The 22978-nt window shown below is 37.6% G+C and overlaps 2 protein-coding genes and 2 non-coding genes across 4 annotated transcripts; 1 reads left to right on the forward strand and 3 right to left on the reverse strand.

The window, feature by feature from the left end:
• Positions 1-47: 47 nt before the first annotated feature.
• Positions 48-3410, reverse strand: LOC110381311 (zinc finger protein 501-like). Its single transcript, XM_064043158.1, has 2 exons — positions 3139-3410; positions 48-1319 (listed from the first exon to the last, which is right to left on the reverse strand). The coding sequence occupies exons 1-2, from the start codon at positions 3376-3378 to the stop codon at positions 156-158; spliced, it is 1404 nt and encodes a 467-aa protein (XP_063899228.1). The 5' UTR covers positions 3379-3410; the 3' UTR covers positions 48-155.
• A 1917-nt stretch (positions 3411-5327) lies between these two features.
• LOC110381317 (transmembrane protein 26) lies at positions 5328-22169 on the forward strand. The gene is made up of 9 exons (XM_064043159.1): positions 5328-5788; positions 9777-9894; positions 10403-10562; positions 16216-16393; positions 17974-18130; positions 18659-18792; positions 19402-19506; positions 21710-21805; positions 22088-22169. The coding sequence occupies exons 1-9, from the start codon at positions 5586-5588 to the stop codon at positions 22167-22169; spliced, it is 1233 nt and encodes a 410-aa protein (XP_063899229.1). The 5' UTR covers positions 5328-5585.
• Positions 6202-6274, reverse strand: Trnak-uuu (transfer RNA lysine (anticodon UUU)). The gene has a single exon. It is a non-coding gene; the product is annotated as a tRNA-Lys (tRNA).
• Positions 7086-7158, reverse strand: Trnak-uuu (transfer RNA lysine (anticodon UUU)). Its single transcript has one exon. It is a non-coding gene; the product is annotated as a tRNA-Lys (tRNA).
• Positions 22170-22978: the final 809 nt, after the last annotated feature.

The following is a 22978-nucleotide window of genomic DNA, read 5'->3' on the forward strand; positions in this document are numbered from 1 at the left end:
AGGCCCCACTCTCTTATTCTTTACTGCGGGCCCCAAGCTATACTACCGGCTATCCGGCACTGCTCACATAATATTGAAACAAAATACATAGACTTAGTTACAGAGATCGTTTACATATTGAACTTCTATTTATGTTATTAATACTAGAGTATTGTTTAATGAATAACAATTTTATTTTTCTCATGCTTAGCCAGATGTGATTTCAACGTTGGCTTATACTTGAAAGTCTCATTACAAATATCACATTTATGCGGCGTCTCACTCAAATGTGTGCGAATATGCTTTCTACGGTCACTCGCATCCCTGAATGTAGACTTTAAACAAATACTACAACTATACGGCTTCTCATTTGTATGAATGCGGACATGACGTTTCAAATGTCCCCTTTCTTTAAAACTCTCCGGACACTTATCACATTTGAAAGGTTTCTCACCTGTATGTATGCGTACATGCTTTTTCAAATCACCGGAATCCCTAAACTCTTTGGCACAAGTTTCACATTTATACCGTTTCTCTCCTGTGTGGATTCTGTAGTGTTTCTTAAGACCTTCTAGTTGTGTGAAACGGCGTTCACAGACATCACATTTGTGAGGTTGTTCATCGCTGTGGATGCGTACATGAGTTTTTAAAGCGTCCGCATTGCTAAATGCCTTACCACATTCTTCACACTTAAAATCCTTCTCACCAGTGTGTATAAGATTGTGTTTCTTCAATCCGTGCAGTTGAGCAAAGTTCTTATGGCATATATTACATTTGTATGGTTTTTCTCCTGTATGTTTCCGCATATGTCTTTTTAAATCACCAGGTTGACGGAACGCACTGTCACAGGAATCACATTTATAAGGTTTTTCTCCAGTATGAGTGAAGATGTGCCGTTTCAAATCTATTGGCAGCATAAAACTGCAATCACATAAATTACATTTATGAGGCTTTTCACCCGTATGAGAACTGAGATGTGTCTTCAAAAGACTCTCTTTTATAAAGCTCTTTTTACAAACCGTACAGTTGTAAGGTCTTTTAACAGAGTGTATCAAAATATGTCTTTTCAAAAGAGCTTTATTGTCAAAACTAGACTTACAAATATCACATTTGAATTGTTTTTCTTTGGCATATGGTCTCCATATTTTAGAGTTAGGGGTACAGTACTTTGGTTTCAGTTTACGTAGACTGCGTTTTGATGGTGCCCTTTTTGGAGGCACCTTTTCTGCAGTCGGTTCAATTGGACTGGATTCCTTCTGGCTTTTCTTTGGTGCGTACTTGATGACGGATGGACGGACAGTCTCAAGCTCTATGTATGACATTGTGGTGTGTATTATGAACTCTTTTGTAGTATTAACAGTTTTATATTAAAACTAGCTTCTGCTCGCGGTTTCACCCGTGTCTCGTGGGAACTACTGCCTGCACTGGGATAGAATATTGTAGTTACTGAGGAAGAGTAAAGCTTTCCAACAATGAAAGACCTTTTAAAATCAGTGCAGTCGTTTTTTTGAGTTTATCTGTTACAATCAAAAAATATTTTTTTTCCTCTTTATAATATCAGTATATTTCTAATCTGGTACTGTTGGCTGTTGCATAATATTTATGTAGCTGAGACTTAAATCATATTGTTCAAAATTCTTTGTTAATGTTGGTAATTCTTCATTAACTGATAAATTCATTTTGGCTGCTTGTGTAATATTTTCATGCTTTTTTTATTCTTGTTTGATGGAAAACTTCAGCGGGTTTCCAGTAAGACTTCTGGAAAGATATGAAAATGTAAGTAAAATTAATAGAAAGTAAGTAAAAATATGTTTTAAAGTGACGCTTTCTACACAAGCAAACAAATACTGTATCGGAGTGTATCCAAACATCTGACATTTTTTAAATATATTGAAACAAGCTCTTCCGCCTCCACCCCTCTTTCTCTTTGGTCAGCCCTTGGCCTGGGTTAGTGTGTAGCATAGCAAGGCTTTTGGGACTTAGAAAATTTTTCATGAAAAATGAAAATTTCTGAAAATGCCTAGTTTTTCATTTCTATCGCATAGAATACTTAAAAATAAGACAAAAACCATCTGGGCACTTTTTGCCTAGGACCCCTTGCCTGGACGAACACATTTGTTGTACATTAATTCTTTGTATAATCTTTCTTTTTGTAAAATAACACATAAAAATAACAAGAATATTTTGATGCAAAACTACCTTACAAATACAAACAAACAAAAAAATATTAATCCTCTTTAATACATTAGGCAGAAATACAGTTATAATACAAGGTTTAATTTACCACTAAATTAAAAACGGTATTTCTGTTATAAAACCTCCCGTCGTTGCTATAAATGGGAACCGGATTAAACCAATTTAGTCATCAAGGATTTGAATAAAACACATTTTACTCACCAAACAATACTTATGTGCAGTTGTAATGTCACTTAAAACTTAGAATCACACAGAAATAGCCTTTTACGAGTCGTTAGAACAGTATTTTCATAAATTTTTCGCTTTTGAAGCGGAAAATAATCCCAATCAAAGCAAGTTCAAAATATTATTGATTGACGCGAAAATAGACAATGTCAACATCAATGTTGCCAGAACGCAATTTTAAAATTCCCTATTTAGTTGTTGAGATTACGTCTCTGTTGACGTCGTGAATTCTTGCTGATATTTTTACAGACGGAATAAAACAAAACTCAAATGTTTCGTAAGCTTTACTGTATGGTGTTTTATACCAAATATCTTATTTCCCATTCATTTAATTTGCCAATTACCAACAAATAAAAAAAGGAACGATATTTTCGACCTAAGTAAAATATAACTATCCCCTAAAGAAAATATTAATTAAAAACCTTTGTGCATTGGGTGAGAGACTGTTCTGTATCAAATATGTTAATGATTCCATTTCGCGAATCAATTTCCAACAATCACGCCAATTTAAGAAAGACGAGCAACATCGAATCGGATGTCAAAAGCTGTAAATGTCACTGTCATCTAAAGTTTTTTAAAGCATTGGAAATTAGCTAAATTAACAAGAAAACAGAATAAAAATGAACCAAACTTTTTTCATGATCCTCTATACTAAGTACCTACAGTTTCTTATAATAACCTCTAAGTATCCACAGACGCTGCATTATACAAATGAAACACACGATTAGTCAATATTTATTTAAACAACGGGTTCTTTAATCCCCCATCTTCGATATCATACAGTAATTCCTCCCTGTCATCTTCTCTTCGCATCACATTTTCTTGGCCCGGGGCTTCTGCAGCCTCATTGATCTCCACCTTTTCCGTGATCACTTGATTCTTCTGTTCAAGGAGTTTGGCATCTTTCAGTATTCCTTCCAAGAACTTTGTGACATTAAATCTCCCAGGTTTTAATAAGTGAGACGGTGTGTGCCGCATTTTGATTCTCGTATGATTTCTAGATTTTGTGTGGTGCAATACTGGGGACAGAAAAGTTGATCGTTGTTACAATAATGTATGTTGCTAAGTACAAAATGTATTCATATCTGTTTCAGCACAAAGAGTACTTATACGTATATGTTAGCGATGTTAAAGTTAGTTAGTAGGGTAGGTATGTATGGAATTACTTGTGTAGATAAAAGAGTTATAATTAGTTAATTCAAGCTAATAGGTAGGTAGCCAAGCCTTATTTTGCTCTCCAAGATCAAATTAGTAAATGGTAGGGTACCACAATTTAGAAATTATTAATTTTGACCAAAACTTACCTAAATAGAAGGCAAACACTAAAAATAACTTAACCATCGGTATATTGAAAAATTATGAATAGGATGTAGTTTAAACCTGCCTATTATTGAACTACCTACATTTTGAGTACCAGTATTGAATTATGTAGGTAATTGGAAACTAGCCGTTTCCTCCACTGATAAGATAGGTTCCCATGTTAATTTCGAAGATATAGCTACCCAACATGAATGAGAATTTTTAGAATCGCTTTAAAAGTTTCAGCTCATTCAATGCAAACAAACTAACAAATCTTTTCCCCGATTAATTTACTATTAACATCTAGTATGGGGCAATGAATATACACAGATAGTCTAGTTTACAGCAAGACAACGTGGCCTGCTTTTTAACCGATATGGCGGGAAGTGATTCTATCGAAAAGTAAATGAAACTACGATGTCCATTATCAACATAACATACAGATTCTAATAATCAGAAATTGCAGCGTTAACTCGTTTCTATAGGCGGTAGGAAGATAATACTTTAATCAAATTATTTAGACTTACTCAAAAACAACGTGACACATAATAAACAGTATTTCATCTCTTTGTCTCGAAAAGGCTTGAAGAATTCAGATTGAAGAGCAGAAATTGAAAAACACATTAACCATTATCTATGAGACAGTAATTTGGCGTGAAATTGGTGATTAGCACTGCCAACCAACCGCCTAACGATCTAGTAGACGTAGGTAAGCATGACTGTTATGCACGATGTCTCGGGTTAGATTCCTGGATCACTATGTAGGTTTTCAAAAACCAGCAAAAACACATAGGAAGTGGTGAAGGGTGGGCGTTTTAGAGGCTGTCTTTTGTGTTGACCTTCAAAAAGTGATGATTTTCAGCCTACTTTATGACTTTTGATCTGATTTTTTTTCCACAGTCTGGAGTTTGGAGCACATCCGTGCATCGGAGAGCGCGTTCCATTATGAAGTTCCAGTTCATATCTTCCGGCTCCATCATCAGATCAGTTCGACAGTACCATATTATTGTATCGTCATCAGAACTACATACAGCTGACAATTGTTATGCCACTACGATCCTAGGAAGACGGATCCATTCTTCATATTTACCCGAATGAAAGTATATTACCGCCTTCTCTATGTTTAAATTGACCATAATACAAAATTTGATTCAAATGGGTGCAGCGATTTAACGGCAAAATACATACCCACAAATTAAGTTTTCAATGACAGATTGCCTTACCCATTCAAATCATTAGTAGCTTATACTTTCCCTAACTTTGTAGCAGGCAAAATCGTTTACAACCCTCCACTCAATTCTAACCCTTATTGCTTAAAAAATAAGAGCTACAATAAATAAATAGCATTATATTCTAATTCAGGTTAACTTCCAAGCCCTTTTCGTTTGAAAATGACCTGTGATTGGCTAAATTGGGGGATGCGCGCGCATCTCTTAAAGGGAACAACCGTATACTTCTTGGCATACAATTTCCATTGCGGGTTTTGTACTAACTCGTTAGTTTCCAGCTCATGTTTAAGCGGTAATGGATGTTTTACTAGTGGAAAAGTCGTAAAATCCCTTTCAAAGTAATGGCGCTTCTTTTCAGTGCAAGATAGATACTTTAGTTCAGTTTCGGGTCCCGTTGCATTAAGATCATAACAACAAAATGTAACAAATTAAAACATTTAATAAAACAACTATGTTTTGCAACTATAATTCGTTATGCGTGCCTTAAATAATAAGATTTAAAATTAAATAACTAAAAAAGTGTGTTTTAAACGAAATAAACCAACATTAATCATTAAATCAGTGTCTTCATTTTAAAACAGCGACAGTCATCCTCCATTTTGGATTATTTTGAAATAACGTTACGTCATTGTCGCGATCGGATTTTGAAAAGTTAAGATGGCGAATGTCGGTAAAGTGTTGGCTACAATAAAAGCTGTGATTACAAGATTAGTTTTTGCTTGCCACGGGATTATTGCAATATGGCAAGTTACAGTATTTAAAGATGATATAGAGTATTGGTATCTAGCGTCGCCTATAATGTTGTTAATTTTCGAAGGAGTTTTTACTTTGACGATCAAGGAGAATCAAGAATGGAAATGGTGAGTTCTGTTTTTGAAAAGTTCGTTAGAGTTCTTTTGTTTTTATGGATATAATTTCTAAGAGCCATTTTGCTGGCTAGATGAAATTAATGATCTTTTCAAGTTTGGATTAAATTAGTTAGGTACATGAGAAAACGAAAATGAGTTTCTTAAGAAAAACTGAGCTCTCTCTTCATGGCTGTAATTCATAGCAAAAAGAAACTTGCCATGGTAGCTTATATAAAATTAAGTAAGTAGGTAATTGTTGACGAAACTAAAATATAAAATATCCTTATAAAATAAGTCCCTTTCTTCTCTCTTTTTGATAGGCCAAAACAAAAAGATTACATACTTGCTTAAAACTAAACACCAACCAAGTAGGTACCTATTTATTATCTGTGTAGCTTAACTTTAAGTATATTGATAAAAACATTCGCCCGGACAGGGACTTGAACCCTGGACCCTTGGATTAAAAGTCCAATGCTCTACCGACTGAGCTATCCGGGCTATATTAGTAACTCTAAAACTACGCGATTTTAATGAAAACTAACTTTAGCTTTAACAATACTAACATTATGGTATATAGTTTGTGCTTCAGCCCAGGGGCCCGATTCTGCTAAGTAAATAATGTCAAAATTGAATCGCAATAGCACATTTATCCTTAGCGGGCATTCTGCTGCTAATATGAGACCAATCAAATTCCAATGACATTTCATTGGTTTGCTACACAGTAGTTTGCTTTAAAATCGTATTTGAAAGGATAAAAACGTTTATTTACAAAAAAAAATAGCGGGATGCCACATACATAATCAGGGGCCCGATTCTCCTAAGTTAATAATGTCAAAATCGAATAGAAAACGAATCGCAATATGATCGCAATAGCAGTTTTAACCATATCGGGCATTCTGCTACTAATAAAAGACCAATCGTATTCGATTGACATTTGATTGGTGTGCGATTGGTCTGCTATTTTGGTGATTTTGGTCTATACGGTAGTTTGCTCTACAATCATATCGCAATAGTAAATCATTTGCAGACAAAATGATTCATTATTGAATCACAGAAACTGATAAAAACGTTTACATATTTAAAAGAAAAATTAGCGGAATGCCACATACATACTCAGATCTCAGTCGGATGTGAATCGTATGTCGCTTAAGTAAAATTAGTAGAATCCCGCCCCTGAAAACAAAAGAAAATCAATTAATTTCTGGGATTCTTATAAAACTGGCGAATTCCAAATTCAAACGACCCAAATATGACGATAACATAGCTTTATTTTGGAAATACCCTACAAACACAAATGTGTAAAAACATTCGCCCGGACAGGGACTTGAACCCTGGACCCTTGGATTAAAAGTCCAATGCTCTACCGACTGAGCTATCCGGGCTATACAAATAAGTATAAAATTATGAACAAGAATGAAATGCGAGCCGTATGACGCTTCGGAGCCTTTTTGGGCACAAGCAAACAAACAAAAAATGTTTTCTCTTTATTATTTTAATCATTTAAAATAACACATCTTTATCTGTTCCCCGCGGTGTCACCCGCGTCTCTTGGGAACTACTGCCCATACTGGGATAAAATAAAATATAGTTGTTGATTAATGTTACTGGAAAAAAGTGTAGCTACTAACAGCGAAATAATTTTTGAAATCATTTCAGTAGTTTCAGGTAGGCATAGAACTTTTTATCCGGATCAGCTAGTGTATTTAATACAGGGGCCCGATTCTCCTAATTTTACTTAAGCGCCATTCGATTGAAGTTCGACTCGATTCGACTGATATCCAATCCCGAGTCGATTACGATTGAAGCGTATGTGGCATTCCGCTATTTTTTCTTTGAAATAAACGTTTTTATCCTTTTCTGTCATTCAATAATGAATCATTTTGTCTGCAAATGATTTACGATTGCAAAATGATTGTACAGCAAACTACCGTATAGACCAAAATCATCAAAATAGCAGACCAATCGCACACCAATCAAATATCAATCGAATACGATTGGTCTTTTATTAGTAGCAGAATGCCCGATATGGTTAAAACTGCTATTACGATCATATTGCGATTCGATTTCTATTCGATTTTGACATTATTAACTTAGGAGAATCGGGGCCCAGGTGTGATCATAAACACGCCACGCACGATTGATCTTTCACAAAACCGATAAAGTTCACAATTTCATTGACACTGAAAGGGTGAAGCTTTGCCGATCAATACTGTTACAGCCTTTTTATCGTCCCACTGCTGGGTTGCGGCCTCCTCTCACACGGAGAAGGATTGAGCATTAATCACCACGCTTGCTCAATGCGGGTTGGTGATTTCAGACTATATAGTCGAGGTTTTCTCAAGATGTTTTCCTTCACCTTTTTATCAGTCATTGGTGTCTAAGATCTAAGACAAACTTAGAAAAGTTGCATTGATACTTGTCTGAACTGGAATTGAACCCACACTGTCATACTCGAGAGGTTGGTTCTTTCTTTACCCACTAGGCCAATAGCTATTGATCAATAGCTTGGAAGAATTACAACATCTGTTTACAGTAACTACAGGTCTTCTTTAATTTAAACATGCATGTGTTTCTTAGGAGTTTGTTACGCCATTTCTTCTTCCCAGCAAAAACACATATAAATTGCAAATAGGTATATGATAAATAGTTGAAAGGTTCTTCTAACCTAGAGACAGACATGTAAGGGTGCGTCCACATCTGGCGAATGCGCCGCGAATGCGCAGCACGCGAGCCGATCGCGAGCTGTCCGCGAGCTGCGCGCGTGCAGTCACTGCAATATTTCGGTGCGCCTCTTTAGCGCAACTCACGCAAGGCTCGTATAGAGCGCGAGACAGATAAAGTATGAGATGACTTTTAGAACGTTTTGAACCGAATGCGAAGTGAGAGTGAATAGCGAAGTGAAATGCGAGTTGTTGTCTGAATTTTATGGAATCGACGTACAGATATGCGTTATGAAGCCGGGGAAAATTTAGTAAATGTTAACAAGTCAATCCCGTCTGATTGCTGGCAACATTAGCGAGACAGTCCGGTGTGAGCCGTCACGACGCGCTTCCTGTTCCGGGCGCGCCCAAATTGCCTCAGTCCCATTGCCGCCATGCCACTTTGTTTTGGTGGGATTTTCTGGGTTTTATATGTAGGTGGATCGCTGATCTATCTATCGTTGTTAATATTATGAACGCGGAAGTAACTCTGTCTGCCTGTTTGAGATACCTACCTTTTACAGATATAGTTATAGGCACGGATATTGAGCCCTGACCTTCACCTGCGCAGAAGCGATTTATTGGTTTATTGCCTTAAGTGTACAGTGCGCAAAGCGATCCCCACTCTTCCACCGAGAGCTCAATATCCGTGCCGGTAACTATATTATACCTACTCTAGCCAGAAAGGGTATACTTAGGTTCATTTTTATCCGGGTGCGAGAAGTAGGTCTCTCGAGAAGCGGGTGAATCCACGAGAAACATCTGATAATAAGAAGAAAATTTCTGCATGTCCTCTATTATGTTAGTTTTCATTGTATAGGTAGGCTCCGAAACCATAAAGCGATTTGAAAAAAACCTTTCGCTGATAAGAGTTCCCCTATTCCCTGATGACATAAATCACTAAATAGTTTATAACAATGTCGCTTTCTCTGTCTCTATATCCTTATGTATGCTTTTTTCAAAACAACGCTACGGATTTTAATACGGTTGTTTTATTAGATAGAGTGATTGAAGAAGAAGGTTTACATGAATTTAGTATCAGCATTGCATCCGAGCAAAAGCGTGGCGGGTTGCTAGTACGCTATATTTTACCTGTCCCTTGTGGGACGCCGATAATTCCGCTAAAAACAACTAGTCTTTGTAAATCTGGGGAGTTTGTTCAAAAACACATGGTGAAGTGGTGAAGGGCGGGCGTTTTGGGGGCTGTCTTTTGTAAATTTGACGTTCGAAAAGTGCTGATTTTCAGCCTACTTTGAATAAATGACCTTTGATTTTGAAATAACCTAATACTTTGTCCTCAGGTTCTGTCCGTCTGTCTTCATATACCTCGGCCTGGTGGTGCCAGCGATCTGGCTGCTGGAGCTGCACAAGGTGGATCTCAGGCTGCAGAAGAAGATGATCAACCAGACCTATGTCGAGGTATGCTATGTATGTACCTGTAGTAAGTGGGCTTTACTAGATTGTAGATAATTTGATTTTTATCGACTTCTGAAAGCTAGATATATACGTTAAGATAATTTTATGATTTTTGTCAAAACCGTCATCATTATCAGGCATGATTCACGTGCGGATTGCGGCATCTTCTCATTTAATGACACTCTCACTAAAACACATATTAATAAACACAAGGAGTGTTTATTAATATGTGTATATATCGCAGATACCTTCAAACCTTTAGAAAAGGAATGAGCGCCAATCACCAGATACGCTTGAGGCGGATTGGCGATATCAGACTTATTTTTCTTCACCTTAAGAATTCGTATAGTCTATGTAAACTACTTAGGTTGTCCCTAGCATTATGGTCATTTCAGATTTTCGAATAGAAATACCTAAGTGTTACATATTTTCAAGTTCAACGACGGATTAGCAACAAACCTGCCCAAAAACTGTAAAAAATATGTGCTCATGACGAAGTTTTTGTTGTCAGACGGACCTCCCGATCCCCGGAGCCACCAAGATCCCCACCGACATGTGGGTGACCTTGATCGAGCAGTTCCTCATGCTGACCCTCATTGTCGGGCGCTGGCTGCTGCCCAAAGGGGATCTTACGAGAGACCAGCTCAGTCAACTGCTTCTTGTTTATATAGGTAAGCTAATCATATAGTTACTCTTTGACGCAAAAATTACTCAGCCTATTTTGGTAAAACCTCGCAGCAGAATAACAAACGTATATTGTTCGTTACATTTTATCCAGGTATAGGAAGTAGTTTGTTCAGGATGCGGGGAATTTCAAGTGATTAGAATCCGTGTGAGGTTTCGAATCGATAAAAAGCACAAAAGTATTATAACCTAGGATTAAACCCTGTGAAACTCTTGATCAGTGGCGGATTTACAAATTTGCCGCTAGTAGGCCATTCAATTTTTGCCGCCCTTAATGATTGTGAACTTAATGATATTTCTGTCAGTTACTAGATTATTTTTGCAACCCGCTATGCACCGAAGAGTTTAATGTTGACATAACAAGTTTATTTGACAGCGACTTTAAAGCGTAAAACCTCTGTAACTTTTCAACGGCTCAATTGATTTTCATCAAACATGTCTAAGAACACTCGCCCGTAAAACACCTGTAGGTAATAAAAAAAAAAAAAACTAACTTGAAATCGGTTAATTCGTTCGGGTGCTATGATCAGTGGCGGCGTAGCATCGGTTGGCACCCGGGGCGGACTACCTATTGAGCACCCCCCATAAAAACGACAAAATATAGGTAATCACGGACTAAAATTGTAATAATTGAAGTACTTAAAAATCGTGTAGAAATCATTCATGGTGCATTTTGCTAGGTTTTACATAAAGAAACCGGAGACAGATCAGTGCAAACTTATAAAGCGCTAGCTAGTTTTATAAAAACCAGTGTGAAGTGAAAAAGCCGCGAGCGCAGCGAGCGCGACATTTTTGTATTTTGGAACAGTAAAGTACCAGAACGAGTTAAAAAAACCTAAAGTGAAAAAGTCGCGAGCGTAGCGAGCTCGATATTGTTTAGTTTTGGGATACAAAAGTACCCAAACAAGTGTGAAAAAAACCACTGCAAAGAGAAGAAGCCGCGGCGTATTTACAGAGTGTACATAGCCAAAACGCATCCATAGGAAACTGCTCGCTGATACTTTGTAATGCTGTTTTTTAATTTGTGATTTCAAAGTATACACGAATTTTGCGTACTGCTCGCGTATAATTCGTAGCTTAGACGTGCACATGCATCTCTCCAATTTATACACGGTCAAATTTAACTATACAAAATTAATATTAGGTAAAGCATTAAATAAAAATGGCTTTTGAATCTGAGTTTGTTTATTTAAAATGGGTGCTAATTAAACAGGCTTCTTTTTAATATCATTATTCGACCCCCAAAAATGTATGTTGCCTTCTAAATTACTAAGCCACAATTAACGAGCATCTAAATAATACTATCTTAGCCACTAGTTATCTTCTGTAAACCACTCTAAATACAACTAAGCATGATGGTTATTTTTTAGCACCTAAATTTGTAGCATACATTCTAACAGTAAACTTCTAAAATACTATTAAATGACATCATAAATTTATTTAATTTGCTTCTAATTTTTTAACTCAGTACGTTTAAAATGTAAGCAAGCAACATGCAGCAAGCATCGCTTCTGTCACGGCTCCGGCGCTACAGGGCTTCGGCGGTCCCATGCGAGCTTATCGTCGCAGATGATTTTCACGCTCACCACCGCAGCTTCGGCTTGCTGGCCGGCACAGCCGGCCAGCCTCAGCCGCGTCGGCGAGCGTTAAAACTACCTGCGGCTCAGCTCGCAGGCCGCCTCGCCCCTCCGCGCCTACGCGGTTTTGAATTGCACTCTAGGGGTAGGGCAGACAAGACTACGTGGAGTCGGTTTTGCAGCGATTCGTTTTCGTCACTAACTTCAATTTTTAATACAATGTTTTTTAATTGAAGGTTATAAATGGCAATATACTAAAAACGAGGCCGAGTTAGTAAATTAGATGACAATGTATAAATAAGAAGGTCACAATAATTGATGATCTTTACTTGAAGCTTTCATACGTAAAGTTTTTCGCGCCTATTTCAATGTATACACGATTAGTTTGCATGCGGACTAGCACTGTATATTATGGAACTAAGCAAGTTACTTTGGCCACTACAAAATATATGCGAGTATTTGCGTACTGCTGCTGTATACATCGGAAGACTTTGTATAAAAAGTGAATTCCAATCTATTCGCGACTAGTTTCACACGCTTGCGTACTAGCCATGTACATACTGTAAATACGCGAAGCCGCGAGCGTAGCGAGCGTGAAATTTGTGATATCTGGGACGCAATGATACCTAAAGAAATTAGAGTAAAAGTTACTGTGAAGTGACAGGCGCGAGCGCAGCGAGCGCGAAATTTTTGAGTCTTGGAACAGAAAAATACTCAAACAACTTAAAAAAAAAATCCAGTGTAAATTGAAAAAGCTGCGAGCGCAGCGAGCGCGAAATTATTGAGTTTTGGGACACAAAAGTCCTCTAGCTCCTAAACAGCTTAGAAAAAACCGCGAGCGAGCGAAGCGAGCGCATTTTTTATTTTTTGAAACGCTATTGGAATATTTTAAAATTCATGATCACATATTTATTTATTTTATATACTAGCGGTTGCCCGCAACTTCGTCTGCGTGGGCAATATAGAATCGTCAAAATACTACTTATCCCGTAGGTGCATTCTTTCACGTGACAGTATAATTAGGATTAGCACTTAGCAGTCGCATAGATTCAATGATCAAGGTTGTGTTGTGGATGTGACCATTTATCTAAACAAAAGAAGTAAAGTTTGTGACGTTGTGAATATCTCTGGATCTAGTCAGCCAATTTGGAAAATTATTACGTAAAGTGCGTAAGTAATTTTCACAGGAAACAGCTATAATCTATGTCTATATGCTTTGAGTCTGTCATTTGTACATTTTCTGCAGCTGCTGTGACTAATCAGAAGCCAGAAAGTCTGTCAGTCTTACCATGGATAATGTCTTGTAATGTGACTGGATTGAAGAGATCAGATAGGTAGTCGCTCCAAGCAAAATATTGGTACTCGAACAGATTCGGCGACTGGAAGCCAACACCAACATAGTTGGGGAATAGCTGGATGGATGATGAAATGAGTCATCATCATCAGCAGGCGCATAGGGTAGGATAGTTTCACTTACTCACTATGGTAAGGCTGACCCCACATTAGGCGTGCGCGATCCTCGGGCGTGTGAGTAGCGCGGGCGTCGCGAGCGCGCTGCGTGAACATCGCGTTTTGCTGCCCTGCGGCATGTGTGAAGAGTGCAAGCGACGCGCTCGAGTTGCGTTCTTACCCCTTCGCCCGCTATCCCCGCCGCCCGCTAAACGCCTTAGCAGTTAAACGTCAAGGAGAGCGGCGCGTGCGCGAGCGCGCTACAAATGCCGCAGGGCAGCAAAACGCGACGCTCACGCAACGCGCTCGCGACGCACGCGCGGCGCCCGCGCTACTCACACGCCCGAGGATCGCGCACGCCTAATGTGGTGGCCTAAGCCGGGACTCCACCGAAATTTTTGCATTAGTTCACGAATAGGCAAAATGTACGTATCTGAGAGAGTCCACTTCATGTGTTCGTACTTGAAACCTGCAGTTTTGCCAAGATTTTCAAAATGTACGCTCGCAATTTGTCATTTCTTGGTGGAGCCAGCAAATCAAAAGAAACATAAGTGTTGTATACAGTGCGTCACTACCGCACACTGGGAAAATTTCGCTCTTGCGGAGGACGTTTATATACCATATTTTGTGTCACACGTAAACAGGACGACAGTAAGTATTCACCGAAACACTTTCAAAGATCTGATGAACGAACAAATCAGACCTGACTTGGTCACCTGGGGCCAATCAGAGCTCTATGAAGCGATAATACGCTTTGGCTCCTACTGTTATTGTGGTTTCTGAAAATTTATTCACCTCATTCAACGATGAATGTAATTCTGATGGTACTATTAAGAACAGTTGCTTAGCGCAGAAGCTGACGTTGGCAGGTCAACTCTTTAGACTTCTCGAATAGGATACCATTGGTTTTTGTGCAATGCACACCTGCAATGCATTCTGGATTAGGATAGGATATAGGTGGATAGGATTTGCAACAGAGAACAATTCTGTCTTTGTAATTGAATGATATCAAACGTAGTTTTATATAAAAGGTGTTTTTTTAGACTTGGCTCGGGTCTAACTGAGACTGTTCGTAATCGTGAACAGTGTATTAATTGCGATCGGAAGTTGAAAGTAAGCATGTCTCTGGTATGCGACGCGTATTTTGTACGTTTTCAGACGCGATAAGGCAGCTCCCATTTTTTATCTGCACTTTGTATCTGGGCTGGTTTTTAAAGCTACAGAAGCCTACATTATCTCACGCTTAGCAGCGCTTGCGAGAGATAGATCCTGATTTCTTCTAGGATTAAGTTTTCATATTTTGCATCAGAAAAAATAATACTACTCACTCAAAGTAATTTGTTTAAGGCCACCACATTAATGGAAGATAAGCTAAACTATGTTTATGAAAAATTCTGATTTGAACTCTATCTGTAACTTTAAATTATAATTAATTGTTCCACTAAAGTCATCATTTTTGACATAATGTTCAAAAAATAATTTAGATGGCACCGTTTTAAATTTGGCTGAGATCTATTAATTTTCCTTTCATCAAGGTAATAATTATAGTTGGATTTTGATGTGGCACGGCAAACTGACAAACACTGTTGAAATGTCTATCGAAAAATTACACTACGTGTTAAAATATGGTGAATTACTGAAAATACACAACTCCATCTATTGAAATAATAGTATATAAAGAATGTAAATGGTAATTCATTGTTATTTACCACCTCGCTTCTTGATGTATTTTATTTACCACAGATGGAGCTACTTTAACCTGTACTGTTTTATCAAACAGATTGCGTGTCGTAATATTTTACATCTTGAATTCACTAAATTAATCATATCTTTTGATAGAGTGAACCGATTTCGATGAAACAAAGCCTAAGTAATACCCCAAGTTACGTAGAACTTTTGTATATAAGCATTGTCTGCATTAAATTCGTAGATTTTACGTGAATCCCGAACAAACAATCACTTTCTACAGATTTATTATATGTATAGATTACAGGGCTTCTATAAATCGTTTATTTATACAATATGGATTGTGTACTCGTATAAAAAAAATCTGTAAAGAAAAATCGCAAAATTTGCCGCCCCTCTAAATCTGCCGCTCTAGGCACTGGCCTACTTGGCCTATTGGTAAATCCGCCACTGCTCTTGATGCCACACTAATGACATCCAAATAAATCCCACGATCCTTAGACTCATATTATTCCATGAAGGATGTGATTATCATTCAAATAAATACTATCAGTGTTTTATTTTTATGTAAAATTGTAATATGCTTTATCGTGTCAAAAGCCTGTTACAAATCTACACAGCTAGTATAAAAAAAAATTAGATACCTTGTCTATATTTTCTTACAAAACATTAGTACTTAGTACTTAAGCAAATGTCTTGGAAAAGCCAAACTGGCTGGAGTTAATTGGATTCTATTTACTTGCGTACAAAGTACATTTCCAACATGAATTACTAGTACAGACAACTGGCTTAATAAAAGGAGATCAGACACGCAATTGCTCCATGTAAAACACTAGTACTCATCTGCATCCGGTTAGAGTGGAAGCCGACCCCCACATATTTGAGAAAAGCTAAGCAAATGATGATCACGATCGTTCTTTCAACCCAGGCACTGCAGCAGACATAATAGAATTCTTCGACTCCTTCAAAGATGAGAAGGTGGCGACAGAGAAGGTGCTCGTCCTCCTAACCCTGGCCATCTGGTCCTGGTCTCTGATGCAGTTCACCGTCGTACTAACAGCTACGAAGTCCAGAAAGTCAAGGGGAACAGCTAATAGGTCTGACATGTATGTACGTAAATGGTGACACTTGCACGCTAATGCCCATTGCTCATTACACTCAAGCACTTATTAAAGTAAGTTTAACATACATTGGTGATTGCTGTTACAGCCTTTTTTTCAATTTTATCGTCCCACTGCTGGGCTGCGGCCTCCTCTCACACGGAGAAGGATTGAGCGTTAATCACCACGCTTGCTCAATGCGGGTTGGTGATTTCAGACTATATAGTCCAGGTTTCCTCAAGATGTTTTCTTTCACGTTTTTATTGGTCATTAACCTTACCTTTTTAAAGTAAGTTTTACATGATAATAATGTCTTCGTAGCCGTTTATCGGCCATGGCGGCTGTTCTCATGTAAGGAACATATGCCAACTGCGCAGGACATATTATAGTGCATGTGCACAAGCATTTGCGCAGTCACAGGTGCACTCTCTATTCCTTCACTCTCATAGCCTGACGGAACGGCAATCTAACACGACCGGAGAGAGATCACAAGCAGGACCGATATTAAGGTGCTTTTCAATGTACGAATGTATCAATCATTAACTTTCAGACTCTCGCCTCTTTGTGAAAGTTCTAAATCCCACAAAATTATTTCGTCGATATAGTTACAAACATAACCGACATACCTATTGAGAAACGACTTTCTGCCAATTTAAAAAAATACCTACTGTATTAACTAGCGTTTCATTTCACGCAAACCCAGATAAAGTTAGAAAATATCAGCAATTATTGAACAAATCTTCCGTTTAGCTTGGAATGAAACGTTCTTTACATGTTTCACAATATTTTTACACATCCAAAAATATTTTAAAAAAAACCTGTCATACTCTTCACGCTTTACAGCTTTTGTGTACATTTAACAACAAAATTACTCCAAAATACAAATTCACAAAAAGATCTATGATAATTTTGGCATTGACAGCTGTCACGTTAATCGAAAAGATTGCAACCCTATTTCTCGATTCAACGTCAAGACATCAACATACCTTCATTCGATTAAATTGTTTACACTTTGCCAACTTTTGATTAAATACATTCCCCTTTACTCCTAACATAATATAAAATTATTGTCCTAACTATATACCAAGCACATTGCAGACCAAACTGTCATGTCGGCCCGTAGTTAGCTCAATGGTTGATCGACAGTTATGCTCAAGATAATCGTGAACCCAATCTAAACTTACGGCCGATCCCAAAATTCTATCTATCTGTTCATTTGCTTACTAAAGAATTTTGAGATAAGCCCCATACAAGAAAAGTCAAAGTAAATTGTCATCTCTAGTGAGTGAAACAACAGATCAATAGAAAATTGGGATCTGATTCTGGACGGGTCGTTATAATGTCCGCGAATTTATGAGTCTAATCAAACTATCGGCCGACTAACTGCGGATCACACCGATCCATCACTTGTTTATTAGATTGAAATTAAACATAATTTATATGAAGCTAATGTCAAAATTTAATCTCCAATCGCAGAACGGATGGATCGGTTGTAATTCGCAGTAAATGTTTGCAGTGTGCTTAAGCTAACATTTCAAAAGACAACGTTATCTTTCTCTAATCATTTCTTTCTTTACTTTTCTTAGAAACAGTCGAGCATGTTGCTGTTCTATCGAAGTGTGTGCTATTATCATGAATATAGCGCTGCAAGACGCTCCGTTCTTGGCCTTTAGACTCCTCATCATTTGTCATTACAAGATCATCAACTATATGAATATATTCTTCACTTGTAAGAATACTTTGGTAAGTTTTAAATAATTTTATTTATCCTTGTACTAGCTGTTTCAGCCACCCGACCCATAGGAATTTCTTTTTGCACCCATGTAAATGAGATCCTTTCTCAATCTGTAGACTTTACGTTTACCAAATTGTATATTAAATCATTTCTGTAGTTTTGGCGTAAAAGCCGGGTAGACAGATAGAGTTTCTTCCGCTGTATATTAGTTTTCCCAAGTATATTGGGATCGTCTTCGAGCTGGATGCAGCTGAGTATAACATTGCCGATCTGAATTCAGCCATTTGATGCCACGGGCAAGTGTCGGTAGTAGTGTTTTGTTCGTCATATTTAGTCTTTGGAGTGGTGGTTAACATAGTCGGATGGTGACATAAACTATGTCCTTCTCCTGGGTCTAAGCTCCTAATTTTCAGCTTGATCGGTCCAGCCATTTACGCGTGATGGAGTGACCAAAGGATATAAGGATTTCATTCATATACATATACCTGTAGATTATTTTACACTTCATCAATATTTGAGTGTTCTCTTTAAAACAGGTGATCTTACTGCAAATATACCGACTGTATGTGCTACACCTGGAGACGGTAGACGAAGGGAACGGCGGCTCCGTCTACCGGAAGAAGACAAAACATAGGAATCCTGACAGGAAAGAGAAGGATAAAAAACACAGGTGAGTTCGTGAGGCAGATTTGTTTCATAACTAGCTGTTCCTTCTACCGGCGTCCAGATAGAACTTCTTACCGCATCCGGATAAAAACTACGCTTTGCCCTGTGTCAGGTCCGGGAAAACTTCTTTCCGTATCCGGATAAAACGTACTTTGCGTTCAGAGCAGAGAGTGTAGCTTCCTAACGGTGAAACAATCATTGGGTTTGACGCATTTGGTGCACTTCTCAACTTGTATCACTCAAATGGTGCACTTCGAGACTATCTCTCTCTCTCTCTCTGTACCAAATTTCATTGAAGCCGGTTCAACTATTTTGAAGTGAAGTCATTTGTATAATTTACTTGTTTCTATCCTTTTTAACATGCTTTTGTTAGATCGACCTATATTAGCCATGTAATGGAATATTATCAGCTAGCTGCAGCCGGAAAATATAAACTGGAACTTCATGTTAGAAGTTTGGAACATCGTATCATAGCTTTGTTTGGACTTGTTTGAAGGTCATTGTAATAAACTTTGACCACGATTAAATTTTGGTCTTATACAAGCATGTTTTTCTAGTTTTCTTAAACTACTTTTTGTTTATCGGATTATATTTTTCTGGTTTCGTTTCGCAGTAAACACAAATCGAAGAAGCATAAGAAAAAACATGAGATCGGCGAGACTTCCATCTCAGTGATCAGTGATAGACGACATGACAGGGGCGACGCCGGCCGCATCAGGTCAGTCACTGCTAAACTAAGACATGATTTCAAATAGAATAGAATAACGGCTGGTTGACGCTTCTCGTGACCAAAAGGCGGGCTATTACCTCGGACAAAGGGTCGGCATAGCTATCCAACGAGGTAATGCTGCCAGCCTCTTGCTTTTTAGTTTTCGTTTTTTAGTTTTAAGTTTTTTCAATAGTTTTTTTATTTAATGAAAATATGATTAAAAATATATAGGAATAGACTATATAATAAAATAGTACTGTACACCAAAAATGGGCAAGGACATAACCAACCAAAAATCTCTTACAGACAACCTTTGGATGGAGTCGATTTGCAAAGAGATATGTTGAGATGTGTAGCCTTATCCCTACTATGTTGAGGTCGGCTTCCAGTCTAACCTAGTCTACGCTTTCCTTTCTTCTATGTAGTAGCTTTCTATGCCCATATGAGGAAGGTGTCAGTATTGCACCCGTTCGATGCCGGGGCGGGTAGCTAGTATAATTATAATAATCTAGTTACGTGACCGTTTTGATATGAAATGCGTTATGAAAAGAGCCAATTGGCGTATAAGTACACATTAGCACCCACATATGTAAATATGTCTCACCCGCTTTCGTCAAATAAAACATCTACATATACATCACACTCATTGCAACATCATTCAAAACTCGACATTATCACCAAGATTCCGCGTAACTCCATCGAGTTCCCATGACTCACCGCGGTATATTTTCCCTTGGAGCCGAACAAAGGCTTGCGAGCACATATAGGTGGATTAGTTGTAGATAGACAGCTAGTCCGGGCGGTCATCACCTTGACACAAACCCGTTCAAATCAACCTTCGCTAGGGGTGGGGAGTGTGTCGATAAAATGGTGATAGGATTTCATTTGTGTTGTAATTTTTTTTGGCTGAGTGTGAGAAGGATGCAAATGTCAGCAGAAGTTGCTAACTTGGGCAAAATTTTTATTTTTGCTTGTAAAAATATTTTAACATTATTAATGTTAATATGAAAGTTGACGGACACGGGTGAATATCTAAGTCATAAATAAACCTTTTACAAAAAGAAAAATTGTAAAAATGTATTTACAATAACTTTATAAATAAATCTGTACATATTTTTGTTGTAAATATGTAAATCAATAACTGACTTTACAAAAAAAATATGCTCCAAATGACTTCCTCACGAATCTCTTTATTTATTGGCAAAACTCGTATAAAAATTGCCAATCATTTTTGACAGACAACTCGAACTTTGTTCTACAATAATAATGTATCGATACTACAATTCTATCGACTGTATCCCCTCACTAGCAGGGTGCGGCAAACGACTGCTTTGTATCAGTAGATACCTATAGGGCTATTTGTGAGTCCCACGTTGGGCGCCATTGTACTGAAATGCTTTGTTTACGCTAATTCTCTCGGCGTCACCGAATGAGTGTTTGACGAGCAGCTAGATAGAGTTATAGCCAACATTGGATGGTTAAATGTTTGACTTTTAATTAGCGATTTCAAAGAATTTCCAGTTCTTTAACCATGTTGACTCAGTACTTTGTTAAAATCCCCTTCTGTAATAACCTGCAGGGATGTTATGTATTGAGAAATCTGACGATTTTGAACATCATACTCTTCATTTTGATAGTCGTTACGGGTAGTCAGAAGCCAGTAAGTCCGACGCCAGTCTAACCAAGGGGTATTGGATTGCTCGAGTAACTGGGTTGAGAGGGTCAGATAGGGCGGTCGCTCCTTGTGAAGCACTGGTACTCAGCTGAATCCGGTTAGACTGGAAGCCGACCCCAACATAGTTGGGAAAAGGCTCGGAGGATGATGTGTGTGTTCCACGTTGGGCGCCATTGTAGTGTGACTCTTTGAAAGAATGCGTGTTTGACCAGCTTAATAGAGTTATAGCCTAACCTACATGGGGTGGTTTAATGTTTGACTTTCTAATTCGTTTATCGCAGTCAAAGTAGCAGACATCGTAGGTACATTTTTTACAAGTCTTCTAGAGGTATAGTAACTTATGGGGATGCTATGTATTAAGAAATATGACGATTTAGATCTCAATTTCGACAGTAAATGTTTTAGTAAGATAAACGTTAGAACGTATGCGATAATATAGGTAATTAAAATCTGTGCTGTTAAGTGAAATTATGGTTATCGTCAATGTTATGTAATTCTAAAAACTGTAACATTAATGGTCCATTTTGTTTGTTACAGAGCAATAATTCTGACAAATTCCGATGAAATTAAAGAGCTCGAGCTTTCGAAGTTATTCAAAGACCAAATATCTACTGAAAATGAGAAGAAAAAGGGGTAAGTATGAATATTGAATAGGTATTTATTTTTCAGATCAGAAGTCATCAGATGATTCCTCTCGCTGTAGGTCAGAAGGGAGAGTCCGACTGACGAAAATCCACCTTTGGCGATATGCAACTTTAAAGTCCAGGTTTCTTCAAAATGTAATTCCTTTACCATTACTAAGTCATTGATGACCAAGATGCCTAACCTGGAATCGAACCCGCACACTTGTAGGTATACTGCACGTGCATTTAATTATGTATCTCAAGTGTACTACATAACAATCTTCTTCCCCAGAGCAAAAAAGAAACAAAAATCAGAGAGTTCAGAAGAATCTTTAAATAACGTTCATCATACAACGGACGACTCAGGCATTTGACATCATCGGGTTCGCAGGGACAGCCCCAAACGGAGCCCTAGGAGAGACAAACACGACGACAGACACAAAGACAAGAAACGAAACAAAAAGAAACATGACACTAGCGAAAGTGACAGTGACAGCTCGAGTTGAAAGCTGTCAGTTTGCTGTCATCGCGTTAAATTCTTGTCTCTGGTTGTAAAAGGTTGAACCTTTTTGGATTTTTTGAAGTTTGGTGAGGTTTATGAGGAGAAGGATTTTCTGTGTATAAAAAGTTTATGATAAAGTTTATATACGATTGTAATATTGTTGTTGTTGTATTTTAATACGCCTCGTTGACAGGCTTTGTAATATAAGGATGTAATCAAATAATTAAATTATTATTTTGACTTACAAAATTAGACTTAGAATTCGGAAAGCCTTGAAACTTTTTAGGGCAGATTATCATAAAATTTAAGTGCCTTATTTGTGCCTTTTAAGCCTTTAAAGGGAATATGTCATGTTTTGTACCGAAATACCGAAATGATTTTGGGAACATAATGTCTATAAATATGTATATCGTAGTTACTTGACATCTTGAAGAGTAATTTGTGAATTATTAACATTAACAGTACCTACATGTTGGACTAAAAATATTTCTACGGATAGGAAAATTATTTATTTTGCATATACACACAGTCAAAGGAATGAAATTTTTTGAGTAGTTTAATTATGTGTTTTAACTATCTACTTGTTAAAAAAAAATATTAAAACTCGAAACATCGATGATTTGTTTACAATTTAAGAAATGAATAAGGAAACATTTGTAATATTAAATTATGTAGAGTTTT

Source organism: Helicoverpa armigera, chromosome 31 (genome assembly GCF_030705265.1).
Source record: "Helicoverpa armigera isolate CAAS_96S chromosome 31, ASM3070526v1, whole genome shotgun sequence".
In the NCBI taxonomy this organism is placed as follows: Eukaryota; Metazoa; Arthropoda; class Insecta; order Lepidoptera; family Noctuidae; genus Helicoverpa; species Helicoverpa armigera.